This window comes from Brachionichthys hirsutus, chromosome 6 (genome assembly GCF_040956055.1).
Source record: "Brachionichthys hirsutus isolate HB-005 chromosome 6, CSIRO-AGI_Bhir_v1, whole genome shotgun sequence".
Lineage (NCBI taxonomy): Eukaryota > Metazoa > Chordata > Actinopteri > Lophiiformes > Brachionichthyidae > Brachionichthys > Brachionichthys hirsutus.
The window spans coordinates 12844513-12856186 of record NC_090902.1 but is presented as its reverse complement, the minus strand read 5'-3'; the positions used below and the strand labels follow the sequence as shown (position 1 = coordinate 12856186).

General features: G+C 45.7%; 1 protein-coding gene across 1 annotated transcript in view; it reads left to right on the top strand.

Annotated features, from left to right (window-relative positions):
* The first annotated feature begins 254 nt into the window (after nt 1-254).
* The window catches only part of zgc:66433 (uncharacterized protein LOC321250 homolog), a 28245-nt gene continuing 16825 nt past the window's right edge, over nt 255-11674 (top strand). The window contains exons 1-2 of the mRNA XM_068740260.1: nt 255-390; nt 10967-11046. Coding sequence (XP_068596361.1) covers nt 356-390; nt 10967-11046 — 115 coding nt within the window. The 5' untranslated portion in view covers nt 255-355. The remainder of the gene's footprint in view (nt 391-10966; nt 11047-11674) is intronic.

Genomic DNA, 11674 nt, shown 5'->3' with positions numbered 1-11674 from the left:
TCTCCCACAGTGCGATTCAATATCTGTGGAAAGGACATTCAAAATCCCCATTCATCTTAAAAGGAGCTTTTTCTAAATTCCTTCCCATAGTTCAGTGCTTCTTATGGGAATAGTTTGGAAAGTTGGGTTGTATGAAATCTGACTTTAGTGGCGTTCTGAAGGGGTAAAGGGGGGGGGGGGGGGATTCTCTCGTGTCATCATCTTCTCTCTTCAAAAATAGAGGTGAGACAGTGGTTTTCAGGAAGAAAGGACAGTGGGTGTCTAATTTGAAGATTTTACCTGACCTCCTTGGACAAACCAGACGGGTGGAAGACGCGTTTTGTATCGGGGAAAGGCTTTTCCCTTTGGATGGAACATGGCTGGGATGTATGGATGCTTCAAGAGCAGGACGTAAGTCTCTGATTGTAATAACGACCTTTATTACCAGTAAATGATTGAAATGAAGTGTTCTGTGCCAACAGTTGCTGTGAATGTTTTCATAGTGTTTGACAAATTGCTTCACAGTTTGGCGTCGCACCTCACTTCTCATGTGTTGCTTCATCACATTCCTCATTCTCATTAGTAGGAAGGCGCTGTGTGTCATTTTAACACCTAATCGGATCATAATAAGACGACACACACACACTGCTACTCGTACTTATTTCACAATTGGCATAATTGGTCACGGATTTCATTTGAAACTGAACTTGTTTGCACTTTTTTGAGGTCTTTCCATTGAGTTGAGTGGCTTTTATTGCAGGTCTAGTAAAACCTTTGTCTTTTTTATTGGCTTGTTGTTGGTGCCGACAGCCCGCTGGACGACTCGGCGTTGACTGACTGAAGCAATGACTAGTCACAAAGTCCCAGAAGCAGACCTGCTTTTGTTTTGTGGCAGAATCGGTAAAGTGAACACAATTTACTCCAACAGATGGGAGTCCTCTGTGATGTCAAGGCTGGGGCCCGACTATTCATAGCACCCGGGCGGCCTCATTGGACCACTGATGGTCAGGATAATGAGTGCCTTTAACTTTGTTTTGCCTTGTACTGCTTTGTGCCAGAGATGTGGCATTGCCTGCGCTGTCTTTATAATGTATACTCAGGCACATAAGGCCTCATTCTAAGTCCTCTTGTTCTTTGACTGTTAACTATTTCTAAAGGCGAATACTGAAACTGAATACTGAAATGCTGTCTGTTAAAACCAGTTAAGAAACGTTGAGTCTGCTGAGACTTGAAGTTACATTTCATTTCCTGGCTAGCTACAGGCTACAGCCGGTAAAATCTGCCGGAGGCAGCGATTTCAAAACAGCATTGACTGTCGCCAGCTCAGAGCTAGATGCCAACGTTCGTCTACCCCTAATCTGAATCGAGAATCTTTTCCTTTCTGTTTTAGTTTTTTGCAAATTTTTAGCAATGAAACTGACCCCAGGATCAATCAACCAAAACTGAAGCTGCTTCATGAGGCAAAAGCCCGTTTTTACCTGCAATACAGGTAGTCGTCGACTTGTGGCCACAATTGGTTTTGTCGTATGCCGATTCAGTCATAAATCGCCCCATGTTAAATTACCATAAGTATATCATGATAGGGGAAAAATCGGCGTAGAAAGAGACAATTTCCTCTCGATAGACCGCAGAAACTGTCGCACATTCGATTTGCGCGCTTGCTTTCCGGTATGTCGTCAAAAGACGAGTGTGGTCGTAAAGTCAAACAGCCGCGAGTCGCACGGGTTGTAAGTCGACGACTACCTGTAATTATTATGGAGAAATCATTCGGCTTAAGATTCAGGAGTCTTAAAGGCGACGGCAAGTGTTTGTTTTCCCTCCACCGTCAGGCCCCGTCTTCTCCAGTGTGCTGTGGTCCAACAGTCGATACGTAACCGCAGTGGGTATAGAGTCTGTCCAGCGGGAATGGTGATGCAGCCGTAGATGAATGTAAACTGTGCAGAGTGATTGATGAGCGTTTCTGTCTTGAGTCCATGTAAGGCTCGTTGCTAAGAGCACAGGAGGGGACAGGAGATGGAGGGGGAGGCAAAGGGAGGACGGCTGGATGGCGGGAGGAACCCAAAAGAGAGGCGACTACGTCCAGACCGCAGGCATCAAAAGCTATCTGCAGCTACTTAAACCATGGTTGAAGAATTTAAAATGTTCATGTGCGATTTTATCAGACGTGATTTCTGGAAGTCTGAGTTCGTGTCGGCCGTTCAGTAGTTTGGAGCAAGGACAGTTTGATGGGTGAAGAGTTGTACGACGGTACTTTTGATCACAACGCATTCTATTGAGCTTTTTATTGATATTCTCAGATGCTACTTTGATTCTGATACACTGGCTGTGTTGAGTTACTCTACTTGTTGCTTTACTTCACTGCTGCTAAGTAGTAGATAGGTAGATAGATGGATACTTCGTTCATCCCAAGGGAAATTCCAAGTCCTCAGCAGCTTATACATTGAACACAGATGAAAAGAAATGATGAAAAGACAAACAGAAAACAGACGGGTCTTAGAAACCTGTTTACTATAAGATATAAGTTACAACATTTACAGTTACTCAGAAGTATATCGATACTGATACATGTAACAGTACTGCTTGTGCATACCAGTACTTATCAAAGATCTTATTAGCACATTTTTCCAGTAGAGATGCAAAATGAAAAGATGTAGTTGATAATTAGTTGGTAACCAGAGTTAAAGTCCTCCTCCTCCAGTAGAAAATATTTACAGACATCAGCAATATGAAATTAATTTCCCCTTTTTCTTCACAGTTCACACAAGTTTCAAACTTCAAACTTTCCAGAACATAAATAAATCAAGTTTGGCCATCTTGTCTGCATCTGGTTTAGAAGCCGCAAGAGCTCCTCTTGTAAGTAGTTCTTTGGCTGCACTATCGAAAAAGGCAAAATTCACCAATGACTAAAATTCTAAATTAATGCCTCCATATAGAAATGCACACGGCCTTGAATCGGTCCAGAGGAAATAGCGTGGCGATAAAGGACGTGTCCCAGTATGGGTCGGTGGACAAGAGCCAGACGAGCAGACAAAAACAGAGAGGGAGGGATGGTGAGATAACGAGTCAGGAAGTCAAAAGAATGACGATGCAAACAGAGGAGGAAGAAATGATGGCCACATTCTTTATATATTTATCATGTCCATTTATGGCCCTGTGGTTCACTGACTGAGAGCCTTTAAACGTCTAAGTGGAGTCACAGGGAGGCCATGTTCATGACGATGTTGCCTTTTTATGTCCTGTTCTTCATGCATTTCTCTTTGCAAAGATAGCAAAAACTGCCAGAAAGAAACTTTCCCCTTGATCGATAGTCTAAGAGGGATAACTTTCCTTCATGCAATGTGCAAATTCGATAATAAGAAGATTGATTCCACTGTTTTGACGCTGCAGCTTGTTGGCTTAGATTATTTAATTTTAGCATAAAGACTGAACTAACTGTCCAAAATACTGTTTATTTTTTTTATGGTCCAAATAACATTATATATAGTATTCAGCACCCAGCCTTGCCGATGCCGTGGCTCGCTGATGCGTTTGTGCTAGATTAAGCTAAATAATTGTTGACTAGCTTCATGGAGTGTTCGGGTTCGAGCCGTATCGGTTTTCAGGACGCCTTGAGTCCTTCTTGCATTCAACAGCGGTTCGACTGGGCTTCATTAAAAGTAGAGAGCGTCACAATGAAGGAGAACACTTTAAAGGACACGTATTATACTCTTTTTTCCCACAAGTTAACGCAGTTCCCAGACACTTGTATGAAATGTCTGTGACAGTCTTTGTTCAAAATAGCAAACAGACGGTGGAGGACGGCGTCCCTCTCGTGTATCTCAAACGGTGCTTTCAGAAACGGTAGCGGACTTGCGGAGCGCAGACACAGGGAGCGCACAAACACATCGTGCACGTTCTCTTACTGTGACGTCACAGTAAGAGAGATTTCTTCCAGAAGCGTACTTGATTACAGAACTACGCAAACTACGCAGGATTGAGTGGGTGGTTTGTTTATCAGTTTTTGTGTTGATAATGGCCAAAACCCAGCAAAATGGTAGAGTAGAAACGTGGGGAAAGTGAGTTTGTCATAATACGTCCTCTTTAATATTCACAGAGGAGGCAGTTCAATCCTAATGACTCATGGAGAGGGACGGCTAGCTTTGTTCTGTGCTGCTAAGGTCTGAATATGCAGGACTCTCTGGAGCTACGTCTGTCTACATGGGCTCAGCCATATTTAGCATTTCAGCTGCTGGAAACATTCTCCTACTCCCTTTAATTTTTTTTTCTTGTTCCATTTCTGCATCTCTCCTTTCTTTATTTCTTTTCTCCCTGTGGAAATTGAAGGCTTGTGGCTCATTGAAAACCCCCAACATCATATTACGGCTGCCAACTCATCTGCTCGCGATGTGATGGGAGTCAAGCTAAGGACATGTTTTTATGCTTCAAACATGAGAAGCATGATCCTCGAGTTATCTGGCAGAGTCGCTAGTCGGAGAGCTTTGGTATTTTTAAGGTCCCCCCCCACATCTGTTTGATGTAGTAGTGATGAGGCTGGTCCTTCCTACTCGAGTAACATTTATTGCTGCAGCCACAAGTGTTGTCCATTCCACACAGGAAAAAGAGACACAGTTATCTCAAGCATCAGGATCTTTGTGCAGGTCTTCCTGTCTGTGTTCTCGAGGCACTGAATAAGTCTTTCTAGATAATACAAGATTCTGCTAGAATCTACTTTAGCCATACTTTCCATCTCAGGATAGTACCTCCACTTGGTCAGCGGACGTCACCGGCCCTTTGAGACTGGAATGTCTGAAAATGCTGGACGGAGACATCTGGATGAATGACAATGGATTTCACATGAGTAAACAACATTTGCTCGCTCTGCTTCAGAACTGTTTACTGTGCCCCACAGCTAGCGTAAAGTCAGCTGGTTGGTTAACGGAAACCCTACGGGGTTTCCCGAAGGAGTCACAGGTGACATTTTGCAGCAATTGAAGTGCTTGTGGTGTTTTCCTCTCCGAACATGGATCTTAGCCTCTAGCGCTGCTGCTCATTCATTGTGAACCTCTGATACGGCCGTCTGTAATTGCCCTAGTATTATACTCAGTTCCATGTTAGCCCACTTTAGTGCTGCTGCAGAAAGATTATGACCGGAGTGATGTGGTTTTGTGTTGTAAAAGATCACCGTCCTTCTGTAAAGGCCTTACTAAATTAGATTATCCATTTAGATCAATCAGGATATCCATGTGACTGTATTCAGGGGGATCATCTTAAGATGAAGTGGCTTGTTAACAACAAGAGAAGCTTATTGTGCATATATATATATATATACTAGACACACACACACACAAATATAACAGAGTTGTTGCAGTCAGTTATCTGCGTGTCGCTGATCACAAGAGCCACTTAGTCAGGACCATCAGCATTTGGTGCAGTTGCTAACACTGGTTCCATTGAGAGATTAAGGCTGAACTAAATTGGATTTTCTTGACGTCAGAAGGACAAGAGCCCTGGACAAAGAGACGTTTCCGACATTATAGCACAGTAGAGCTCTGCGTGCATCAGTCACTCACATTTATCTGGTTCTCTCTTTAACCTGTGCTACTTCCTCTGCTGCTAATCAGCGGACGAGGGTTGTTGCTCGCTGCGTCGACCCTGTTGTGTGTAATTTGTGCTGCCTGACAGCAGAGGGTCCCGGCATCAGGATGTGCGTTTGCTGCAATTACGTACTGATTTAAAGTCATGTACGGATCATTCATTCATTCACCTTCATGATCGCTTTGTCCGTTACCGGGTGCTGGAGCCTATCCCAGCAGTCAACGGGCGAGAGGCGGGGCACACCCCGGACAAGCCGCCAGTTCATCGCAGGGCCACACACACAGACAGACACTCAGTCACACACCCTCACACATATGGGCAATTTAGTGTAACCAATTCACCTAAGTTGCATGTTTTTGGAGATGGGAGGAAGAGAGCCCGGAGAGAACCCACGCAGACACGGGGAGAACCGACAAACTCCTCACAGAAATGCCCCAAATTGGAATCGAACCTGTGACCTTCTTGCTGGGAGAGAGCAGCGCTTACCACTATGAACATGGGCACCTTTATTTGACCCTGTGTGTGTGTGTGTGTGTGTGTGTGTGTGTGCGTTGTGCGCGGCCATTAACAAGGTTATCCATTCGGAACCCCTACTGATCTGAATTCCTCGCCATGCTAATCCTCTGCTATGTAATTAGGCTGATTGCCTCTTTCTCTCTGTACCGTCCAAATAAAGTAGTTTGCACCTGACCGCATTTACACTGCATGCAATGTGGCCGAAAAGACGCATTTTAAATTAAAATGACGTTCATAAAAGGGCTGCCAGAAAAATGTCACGGGGCAAATACTGTAATAAAAATGAAGAAAGCGGCTCTGAAAGAAAACAACTGTTTAAAAGCCAGAAGAAAATGTATTTGTTGCGTTTCTGGATTCATTGCAGATGTAGAAAAGCAATGCGGCTTGTCTGTATATGAGTTGTAAAGTAAAGGCGGGGCTGTGGCCTGTGTCTTCAGCCACACCCCGTCTACTGCGTTTAACACAAAGGGACGATGTACTTTGATTATTTTACACACACAGTGTTTTGTGGATTTGGACAAGGCGTTTAACTGTGTCCCTCGTAGTATGTTTGGGGGGGGGGGGCTTCTGGAGTACAGGGTCCGGGGCCCTTTGCTGAGGGCTGTCCGGTCCCTGTATGAGCGAAGTCAGACCTTGGTTCGCATTGCTGACAGCAAGTCAAACCTGTTCCAGGTGCATGTTGGACTCCGGCAGGGCTGCCCTTTATCACCGGGTTTGTTCATAATCTTTCAGGACAGAATCTCTAGGTGCAGTCAGGGGCCGGAGGGGGGCCGGTTTGGGGACCACAGGATTTAATCTCTGCTTTTTTGCTGAGGATGTTGTCCTGTTGGCCTCACTGAGCCTGGACCTCCACCATGAACTTGGGCAGTTAGCAGCAGAGTGTGAAGCGAGTGGGATGAGGAACGGCACCTCCAAATCCGAGGCCACGGTTCTTGACCGGGAAAAGGTGGTCTGCTCTCTCCGGGTCGGTGGGGAGTCTTTGTCCCAAGCATCTTGGGCTCTTGTTCACGAGTGAGGGAAGGATGGAGCGTGAGATGGACAGACGGATCGGTGTTGTTGCATCGGTCCGTCGTGGTGAAGAAGGAGCTGAAATTCTGGATTTGTCAGTCAATCTACGTTCCTACTCTCACCTACGGTCATGGACGCCTCCTCGGGGGAGGTGTTCCGGGCATGTCCCGTTAGAAGGAGGCGTAGGGGAAGACCGAGGATACGCTGAAGAGACTGTCTCTCAGCTGGGCTGGGAACAACTTGGGATCCCCTGGAAGATCTGGAGGAATTGTCTGCGGAGAGGGAAGCATGGAAATCCCTGCTCAGTCTGTTGCCTCTGCAACCTGGCCCCGGACAAGCCGAAATGGATGGATGGGTGGAAGGATGGATGGATGGATGAAGATTGAAAGTGTGGTTGTTCATGTGTTTGAACAGAAGGACAGATACATTTTTACCATCGATCATTGCTCTTTCTTTCTTTGTTCCATAATTTATTCGACTGTTTTTTTTTTTAATATTCATTTTGCATTAGCGATTGGGATGTTGGGTGTCCAAAGTTCAGTTCACACATTCACTGTCTTTCCATGCGTGTTTTACTTTCTTATACGACATTAAGGGTCAGCCGTGTGTCATATTGAACGTACAACGGAAATATAATCGTGCCTGACCTCGACTGGCATCCAAACATTTAGCTGGATGCTGTCTGCCAAGGAGGTACAGGTGATGTTCTTATCAGTGGGAGGATCTGGCTTCACGTTAACAGGGAGTTCAGGTCAGGAGGCTCAAACGTGCATCAGATCTGTAGGAGGTGCAGTGCGTAGTTGGTCTGTGATTGATGAACAGATGTCTGCTTTGAGGATTCTGGGATGTTACAAACTCCTTGCTGGCTGAATTTATATCTTGAATCATAGCTCAAACATTTTGAGTTGAAGCTGGGCGTCCCAGCCACCTCGTGTCCAGATTTATTCTGGAGCTGCTTCATTGGATGAAATAACATTGCAGAGTGTCAACTCCACTTCAGCTGTAACTACGAGGAGGCAGTTCTGATCGCTTTGAAACCGGATCAAGCTCTCTGTCCCTGACGCCGTTTTTAGATTTATCTAACACACACACAAAGCTCCTCGAACCGCCTGACAGCTCCCAGAGTTCTGCTGTATTCAATAAATGTATTGATTTACTATGATTTAGAAACCAGAATGTCTCCAGATGTTTAAGTACTGATGGACTAGATATTTGCAATCGTTAATGAAGAACCAAGTCGGAACACATGTCCGTGGCGCCAGACTCCAGCTGCACCAGGTGTCTTTTCTTCACCTCCATCAGTTCTCACCGTTTCGTCTTTCAAGCCTCGTCTTTGTTTGTCTGGTTGCGAAGATCATTTCAGGTTTTCTTCCACACTCTGGTTGTTTGACGGGGACGTTTACTCTCGGTCTGTTTTCTCTTCTTCCTGATGTTCATCTGTTTATCTACCCGACGTTTCCCCCCTTTCATATTGCCCTTTCCCACAACCCCTCTCTTGGACGCCTTCCCTCTCTCTGACTTATGGTCGTCCCCGTCTCCTCTGTCTCCTCATTGTCTCCCTTCTCTCTCGTCTCTCACTCCCACTTGCTCCTTAGATTTTGTGTCCCTCTTTACGCTTCCCCTCCTCCACATTTCCTTGTCCCTGTCATCTTGTTGCTGCCCTCTCTCTTCGGCCCGGCCATCCCTTCACCTTCACCTCCACCTCCACCTCGTCATCCCTCCTTCCTCCTCGTAGAGGCAGCAGAAAAGTAGCAGCTCCCCGATCGCCGGGTCTCGACCGAGGAGTCATTTAGGAAACGAAGCTGAGGCCATGTTGCCGTCGGCTCATTAGGAGGGCCGGGTTCTCACCAGATTTCAGGGCGAGGCTCGTTTACAAGGTCAGGCTGGCCTAACCAATCAGATCAGTAGTTTAGCCTGTGCATTTCAGAGCATGTTCAGATTTGTCAACCATTTGGAGAATAAACAGGTGATAAAAATGTTTGGACTGGTTTCCTTTCCCTCCCCAGTGTTTTCCTGAGTTCATAGCTTTGACGGCGTGTGCGTGTGTGTGTGTGTGTGTGTGTGTGTCAGCAGCCTCTTCCTGGTGGTCCTGTGCTGAAGCGGTGATTCACAGTTGCTGTTCGTTCAGTTGTCTCTCTCTGCTGGATGAGAAAGGTAGCGGCGATGAAGCGTCTCATGACCTGAGCGAGGGAGGACATGTTGATGTTGTCAAGCCCTTCATCGCGTCCACGAACCCTCTGGAATGTCCCATTTGTTTCTCTAACACAAACAGGGCTGTAAACACAGACGACAAGATGCTCTCCAGCTGCTTCTTTAGGGCAGCAAGCAGGTGGTCAGGAACACAGAAACACGGAAACATGGAAGCACGGAAACATGGAAGCACCGGAAACACGGAAGCACAGAAACATGGAAGCACGGAAACATGGAAGCACGAAAACATGGAAGCGTGGAAACATGGAAGCACGGAAACACGAAAACATGGAAGCATGGAAGCATGAAAACATGGAAGCATGGAAGCATGGAAGCACGGAAACACTGAAGCACAGAAACATGGAAACACGGAAGCACAGAAACACGGAAGCACAGAAACATGGAAGCACAGAAACATGGAAGCACCGGAAACATGGAAGCACGAAAACATGGAAGCACGGAAACACGGAAGCATGAAAACATGGAAGCACGGAAACACGGAAGCATGAAAACATGGAAGCACGGAAACACGGAAGCATGGAAACACGGAAACATGGAAGCACAGAAACATGGAAGCACAGAAACATGGAAACATGGCTGTTCTTCTGGCATGTTGTGATGTTGTGCTGCTTTTTTCGTGTGACTGTGATGAACATCGAGAGGCTGGTTTCACCGCCCCCGGACGTTCCACTATGGAAATGCATCTCTCTCTCTCTCCAACACGCTTTCTCGTGACAGTCGTTAGTTGTGTGAGAATGTCTGTACTAAATCAATGATGTCACAGCCACGGTTATTCTGAGATATGCTTTTAATGACTCCGCCTCCCACCGAGCTGCACGGGAAATCTTAGCCAACTGGCTTTTGGCAGCAGGATGGGGAGTCGTCTGAAGCGCCGTGAGTTATGTTTCCTCGGCTAACCCAATCAACGCGGGGCGAGTTCAACTGGCACGACCTCCGGCTCGTTGTCAAAAGTGAAAGCCAAATTAGCAGCTAAAGAAATAATCAACTTTGCGATAATGTCTTATGCCGTTGCAGCGACGTTGGTAACCTCATGTGTAACGGGACAGGAGTTTGTCATGTGATTTCTGGTGTGTTTGAGGCGGTGTTAGGGGGTCGCTGGGCATCTGCTGGTCCAGAGACGTCCATATTTCAGCAGGCAGAAGAACGGAAAACTGCTGGCATCAGTGAGCTGCCTCTGTTGAGACTGTTTGGATTATGGAGAAGGGGCTGCAGTTTGAGTAATAAATGTGTAACACAAGATTTAAATAGCAGCACGAAGCCTCGACAAATGAAGGAATGCGGACCGGCCGAGTTCATCCAACAGTGAATCTACAAAGCAGCGGTTTGTTACTCAGGATTACCTCATCCAGCCATGCCAGAGTGCTTTTATTGGGATACTTGGACTGTATGGCGATTTAATTTTATTTTAAATTACCGCAACACGAAGGTGTAATGGAGGAAAACCTGATTGCTGATTGGTGTGTTTATTATTTCTCTCATCTCTCATCACTTCATTCACGTAATCCTTGCGGGAATAATCTGTTTATGTATATCATAACACCACTGCTATAGAATCTGTTGTGATCCTCATGGTGAAAAACAAAACAAAACAATCTCTATTTGTCAAATCAAACATTGGTCGGTCCCAGTAGACGTGTCCACTGATGAGTGTCCCTCCCTTTGTCCTCTCTCCCAGCAGTGACTGCGCCGCCATGGCTTCAGGACCCCCCGATGTGATGGGCAGTCCAGAGTCCACTGAGGTTGTGGACGAGTCCCAAGGTGACAATTTCATTACATGGTCAAAGGTTTGACGTGATTGAGTGAAGAAAGGCAAACTGAGCGTTTAGTCGTGGGTAGAATTAGATCAAATAAATCATGATTAAAATATTATCATTGTTTTGTATTTTCTGTCGTTTCCTGTTTGCGCCCGAGAAACATTCAGCATTATTAATTAAAGGCTCGATCAATCCAATTGTTGTCTTCATTTATTTCCACAATCACCAGCCAATTAGGAGTGTCATTGGGCCCCTGATTACTTTTTACACTCAGTCGGATTTCATTTGACACAAAGCCTCTGAAGAATGTCAGCGCATCGCTGGCATTTGTTTGTCTGTCCGTCCGCCTGTTAGCAAGATAACTCAAAAAGTTCTGGGTGGATCTTGATCACCTTTTCTGGAAACGCTGGGAATATTACCGGAAACAGACGATTACATTTTGGTGATTATCCAGAAGAGATCCTTGATTCTGGATCACTTTGAAATTCTTTGTTAACATGGCAGTCAATGGAGCTTGCAAATATGTTCCTCAATTTCTCGGTTGATTATTGATCAATGTTTATGGAATTCAACAGTCATGTAGGGTGGGGGCCTCTCTATCTTACTACCGAATTTAATCCGGATTGGATCCA